The sequence below is a fragment of the Hippopotamus amphibius genome, chromosome 1 (genome assembly GCF_030028045.1).
Source record: "Hippopotamus amphibius kiboko isolate mHipAmp2 chromosome 1, mHipAmp2.hap2, whole genome shotgun sequence".
NCBI classification, from domain to species: Eukaryota; Metazoa; Chordata; class Mammalia; order Artiodactyla; family Hippopotamidae; genus Hippopotamus; species Hippopotamus amphibius.
In genome coordinates this window covers 444,353-449,867 of record NC_080186.1, presented here as the reverse complement: position 1 = coordinate 449,867, position 5,515 = coordinate 444,353, and the positions used below count along the sequence as shown (strand labels likewise).

The following is a 5,515-nucleotide window of genomic DNA, read 5'->3' as shown; positions in this document are numbered from 1 at the left end:
TTTGTGCCTTCTGCTGGGAAGGCTCCCATTACCCGCTTCCTTCCCTCCCCTCTGGGAGGGCTTGGGGTGCTCCCGGGAGCATTCCCCCCGGGTCTGGGTGGTGTTTCTGCTCTTGATGGTGGGCAGATGGGGTGGGGGCACCAGGACAGGGGGTCACCGGCTCCCCGCTTGGCACTCGGGGGCCCACCCCTCATCCCCCGGCTGGCTCCTGGTGTCTGTCGTGCTGTCCCGAGGGAGCTACCTCCCCACCCCCACCCCGTACCTCCCCAGGGCCCAGGCTACTCTTACCCCCACCTCATAGATGAGGACATGCAGCCCCCAGAGGCAAAGGGTCACTGCACGGCCAACGGGAAGCACTGGTGGTCTGGCAGCCCGGGATCCCTGGGCTTGGGCCCCAGGATGCCTTTCTGCTGGCCTGCAGTGCGGGGGGTGCCTTGGCCGGGGTCTCCCTACAAAGGTGCTGGCCAGGAGGTGCTCCCCCCAGAACCCCAGAATGGCTACAGTGACCCCAGAAAGGCTCTGTATGTTACAGACACCCACAAGGCATCTGAGGCCATGCCCTCGGGGCCCCCTGCCCCTCCTGGGCTGGGCTACTGCCCCCTTCTCCAGGACTCAAGCCAGAGAGGGGGCCGGGTCTGCCATGACTCTCCTCACTCTCGGGGACACAGTGGCCAAAGCCCGACCCGTCTCACCAGGCCAGCCAAGGACTGGGGGAGGCCAAGGGGGCGGGCAGGAGCGGAGGGGGCGGTCTGCAGAGGGCTCCGTGATGTCACGCGGGTGCTGAGGAGGGGGAGGGGGAGGGGCCGGGCTGTTTTTCTGGAGAGTTAGAGCCCAAGTGAGACAAAGCACGGGCGGGCCAGGCGGGCGCCATGGAGCTGCGGGCCCGGGTCCTGCTGTGGACATGTGTGCTTCTGCAGAGTGAGTTGGGGGGTTCAAAGGGCAGCAGCCGCCCGTGGGTCCGAGCGAGTCTGTGTTTGGGGCTAAGCCTGTCTGAGCTTGAGCCCGGGGCGGGGGGACGCCCCCACGGGGAAGGGGCCGGGGCCGGGAGCCTCGGCGGGAGCCGCGCACCACAGGAAGGCCCCCGGGACGTGGAGGGGCTGAGGCGCGCGTCAGATCCCCACGGAGCTCCCCCTCACTGGACGCTGGAGACAGGGGCCGGGCAGGGAGGGAGGCTGAGGCGGGGGCTGCTCTTAGGGTCTCTCATGCCTCCACGTCTCCGGGACACCCCTCAGGCCTGTGCTTCTCTGCTGTCAGGAGCAGAGGGCGTGGGGGCTTGAGGGGCGCTCTCGGGGTCTGCTCCCAGGCCCCTGAGCCCCCCCCCGCCCCCGGCTGGCCTGCTGACCCGGCACATTCCTCCGTCCAGCCCGGGCGCCCGGCCACATCTCTGGAGCAGGAATGTGGTGTGTGGGGTGGCAGATGGTGGGGTCCCTTCCCACTCCCGCCTTCTCTTGCTTCAGACCTCTGCCCTTCGGGAAGGCTGAGGGGGCTCCCGGGTGGGGTGCCCGCAGGCTGGGGACCCTGGAGGGCTTGTGTGGCTGGGCCGTGGGCAGGTGCCACACCGGATGTGCGTGTGCGGAAGCCTCCACACCAGCCCGCAGTGTCAGGCGCTGCCACTCTTGTGGCCTTGCCGCCGTGATGGCCTGGCCACCATTCCTGAGGGTGGCCCTTGGTGACAAGCACACATCCAGAGCTGGCCTGGCCCCAGCGCTCACCCCTCAAAGCGCAGGTGCTGTGCCTGCAGCCTGGGCAGGTGGCCACGAGGATAAGGGGAGCCTGGGAGAGGTGGGGGGCCCGCCCGTGCCCTCCTGCCTTCCCTGGATTTACCCGCACCTGTTAAGAGGGTGTCATTAGCACCCACCTCCCTACGGAAGGGACCCAGGGAGCCCAGTGGGGGGCCGGTCTGGGTGGGTGAGTCACCTGGGTGTAAAGGCCCAGGTCGCCCCCTCCCCAGTATGACGCACGTCTCCTCTCCTTCCAGGCTCTGCTGTCCTTCTGTCCTCAGGTTAGTGACCACCCTCCCCGGGAGCCCTGTCAGTCCCCCTGCCTTCCTGCTCGCCGCACCCTGTACCTGCCGCCTCGGGTCTCACCCCTTGCCTGGTGCCTCCCCCTCCCCACCAGGGCCGGCCGGGCCCGCCACCGCCGCCGGCAGCTCCGTGGTGTCCGAGTCCGCCGTGAGCTGGGCGGCCGGCGCCGGGGCCGTGCTGCGCTGCCAGAGCCCGCGCATGGTGTGGACCCAGGACCGGCTGCACGACCGCCAGCGCGTGGTCCACTGGGACTTCGGCGGCGGCCCGGCCGGCGGCCCCGCGCGCCGGCTCGTGGACATGTACTCGGCGGGCGAGCAGCGCGTGTACGAGCCGCGCGACCGCGGCCGCCTGCTGCTGCCCGCCGCCGCCTTCCACGACGGCAACTTCTCGCTGCTCATCCGCGGTAGGGCCCGGGGCCCCGGGCGGGGGCGCGGGCGCGGGCGCGGGCGGGGCCGCGGAGCTCACGGCTGCGTGTCCCCCGGGGCGCTGCGTAGCGGTGGAGGAGACGGACCAGGGGCTGTACACCTGCAACCTGCACCACCACTACTGCCACCTCTACGAGAGCCTGGCCGTGCGCCTCGAGGTCACCGACGACCGTGAGTGTGCACCCGCCCCCCCCCCGCCCCCTCTCGGCTCCCTCTCGGCCCGGGAACCGTGACCGCCTCGCTCCCCCAGCCCGGGCCGCCGGCGCGCACTGGGACGGCGAGAAGGAGGTGCTGGCGGTGGAGCGCGGCGCGCCCGCGCTGCTGACCTGCGTGAACCGCGCGCACGTGTGGACCGACAGGCACCTGGAGGAGGCGCAGCAGGTGGTGCACTGGGACCGGCAGCCGCCCGGGGTGCCGCACGACCGCGCCGACCGCCTGCTTGACCTGTACGCGTCGGGCGAGCGCCGCGCCTACGGGCCGCCCTTCCTGCGCGACCGCGTGGCCGTGGGGGCGGACGCCTTCGCGCGCGGCGACTTCTCGCTGCGCATCGACCCGCTGGAGCCGGCAGACGAGGGCACCTACTCCTGCCACCTGCACCACCACTACTGCGGCCTGCACGAGCGCCGCGTCTTCCACCTGAGAGTCACCGAGCCCGCCGCCCGGCTGCCCCCGCGGGACTCGCCGGGCAACGGCTCCAGCCGCAGCGGCGCGCCCGGCCCAGGCGCGGGAGGCACGTCTGCGGCCCCTCCCGTCCCAAATCGGGGGCCCCAGTGTCTGCGGGGGGGGAGGGGGGGTCACCCCGCGGGCTGAGGCCGGCCCGTGTCGGCGCGCGCCTCACGCCGTCCCCGCCCGCTCCCCGCAGACCCCACGCTGACGCGCGGCCGCAGCGTTATCAACGTCATCGTCCCCGAGGGCCGGGCCCACTTCTTCCAGCAGCTGGGCTACGTGCTGGCCACGCTGCTCCTCTTCATCCTGCTGCTCATCACCGTGGTCCTGGCCACCCGGCAGCGCCGCCGCGGAGGTGAGGGGCCGGGGCGCCGGGGCTTGAGGCCGGCACTAGGCTGCCCTTCCCGGCCGCAGCTGGCGCTTAGGGCAGCGCGGCCCGCGCAGAGGGTCCCCTGAGCCTCTGTGCCGGCCCCAGGGCTGCGAGGGGTCCTCCCCGGATGGGGGAGCTGCCCCCAACACAGGTCTCCCTCCCCAGGCTACGAATACTCGGGCAAGAAGGCCAAGGCAAAGGGGTGAGTGCCCCTTCCGGTTCTCCTGGGGACTGGGCAGACCCACCCACGGCTCTGACCTCCCACCACCCTCCCACCTCCAGGAAGGACGTGAACATGGCGGAGTTTGCAGTGGCCGTGGGGGACCAGGCTCTTTACAGGAGTGAGGACATCCGACTAGGTGAGGCGGACCAGAGGGACGGACCGTGGCTCCCAGGCCTGGGGTGAGGGAGGCACGTCTCTGGGGGCCTCACCCCGCTTTCTCCCTGCCCCAGATTACAAAAACAACATCCTGAAGGAGAGGGCTGAGCTGGCCCACAGCCCCCCACCGGCCAAAAACATCGACTTGGACAGAGGTGAGTTGAGGTGAGGGAGAGAGACTCCTGCCCATCTCAGAGCTGGGCTGTACCCCTTTCCACCCACTCAGAACCCCAAGACGTCAGCCAGCCCCGCGGGCAGGAGTCCCCTGCCGCCTCAGTGCTCCGGAAGTCCCTGGGCGGTCCTGGCGGTCGTCCGACCTATTTCCCCTGCCGCAGAGGGGCAGAGGGCAGACACCTGCCTGTCCCCTTGGCTCCCAGAGTTCAGGAAGGAGTACTGCAAGTAAGGCGACCCTGGGCTCCTGGCTGGGCCAGCAGCTCTGCCCGCGCTTCCCTGGCCACTTCGGAGGACTCTTCCCGGCCCCCGTGCAGCTCGCCCGGCCCCCCTTCCAGCGGCTGGTCCCGCTGTCTTGGAACTTGGCCTGGACTGGTGCAGAGCGAGGCTGCCTCTGGACGCCCCCTTGGGAGCCCGCTCCTCCTCACAGGCGGTCGTGGGCTCCTTGGGACTCTGCCGGCGCTGCAGCCGGTGGCCTTCCCGCCTCCCAGGGCCGGGACCCCCCTGAAGCTCACCCGTCCCTCAGGCGTTCCTGGCCTCTGCCCCACCTCTGCGGGGGGAGGGGTGGGGGGGGCTTCGTGGGGGTTCTTGGAACTGGGGTCAGCCTCAGGGCCGGCACTCCCACCCCTCCACGTGACTGCCCCCGCGTTACCCCGCCAGGCTGCCGTGCGCTCTGCACGGCGACCCAAGGGCTGTGCGCTCCAGGCCCCCGGGCTGGCATCCGCCTGGCCTGCGTCTGGCCCCCCGGGGCCCCTCTCTGCCCTCCCCGCCCCCCCCGCCCCCCCCCCCCCCCCCCCCCCGCTCCAGCCCTGTTTCCAGCAAGCTGCCTCGACCGTCACTGGGCTCCACGTGACTTCTGACCCGGACGCCTTGCCCTCGGCCCCTCCCTGGGCTGGAGTCCCGGGGTGAGGCCTCACCTGGCTCTGTTTTGGCGGAGGACAGGAGGGGTGAAGATGGTTTTAGAGGGGCCACTGCTGCCACTCCTGACACCCCACATTTGCTCACCCTGGGGAATGGCTCTCGTCACAATAAAGACCACATTTGATTTTAGACTCGGCCCCAGGTGTCCCTCTGCAGCTCCCCTCCATCTCCCCCCCGGGGGGGGCAGCGTCTGGGCCTTGGGGACCCCCAAGTGTCATCACCCGTTCCCTTGGGTGGAAGGTCTGGGTCTGGGTGTCCTGGGAGGGGTAACATCAGAGCCAATTGTGTGCACTTACTCCTGGTGGTGAAGAATCTCAGATCCTCTTCTGAGGGTTTCCTGGACGTGGGGGAGGGGAGCATGTTGGTGGATGTGAAGACAGAGGGCAGACTGTATTAGTTCAGTCTGCGGAGAAGAGAGGCAGACACCAAGAAGGGCTTCAATGAGCTAGGAAAAAGGAGGAGAAAGCAGGTAGTGGGAGAGCACTCAGAGGGGTGCGGGCAGGAAGGAGGGGAAGGGAAGGGAGCTGGGGTAGGAAGAAGCCTGTTTCTCCAACCCAGA

At 70.0% G+C, this 5,515-nt stretch overlaps 1 protein-coding gene across 2 annotated transcripts; it reads left to right on the top strand.

The window, feature by feature from the left end:
- The first annotated feature begins 810 nt into the window (after positions 1–810).
- On the top strand, positions 811–5,085 carry MXRA8 (matrix remodeling associated 8). Of its 2 annotated transcripts, none has more exons than XM_057716709.1 (10): positions 811–918; positions 1,979–2,002; positions 2,119–2,427; positions 2,519–2,620; positions 2,700–3,179; positions 3,312–3,470; positions 3,651–3,687; positions 3,768–3,844; positions 3,939–4,019; positions 4,249–5,085. In XM_057716709.1, the coding sequence occupies exons 1-10, from the start codon at positions 870–872 to the stop codon at positions 4,893–4,895; spliced, it is 1,965 nt and encodes a 654-aa protein (XP_057572692.1). In that variant the 5' UTR covers positions 811–869; the 3' UTR covers positions 4,896–5,085. The 2 variants fall into 2 exon arrangements, with proteins under 2 accessions (XP_057572692.1, XP_057572685.1); XM_057716702.1 differs by having other exon boundaries at positions 4,242–5,085.
- The last annotated feature ends 430 nt before the right edge of the window (positions 5,086–5,515 follow it).

What these genes read in the sequence shown, in the direction of transcription:
- MXRA8 (XM_057716709.1), top strand. Translation starts at nt 870, where the DNA reads ATGGAGCTGCGGGCCCGGGTCCTGCTGTGGACATGTGTGCTTCTGCAG. An exon ending in CCGGCAGCGCCGCCGCGGAG is followed by an intron (nt 3,471 to 3,650) that starts GTGAGGGGCCGG and finishes CTCCCTCCCCAG; the next exon opens with GCTACGAATACTCGGGCAAG. An exon ending in GAGTGAGGACATCCGACTAG is followed by an intron (nt 3,845 to 3,938) that starts GTGAGGCGGACC and finishes TCCCTGCCCCAG; the next exon opens with ATTACAAAAACAACATCCTG.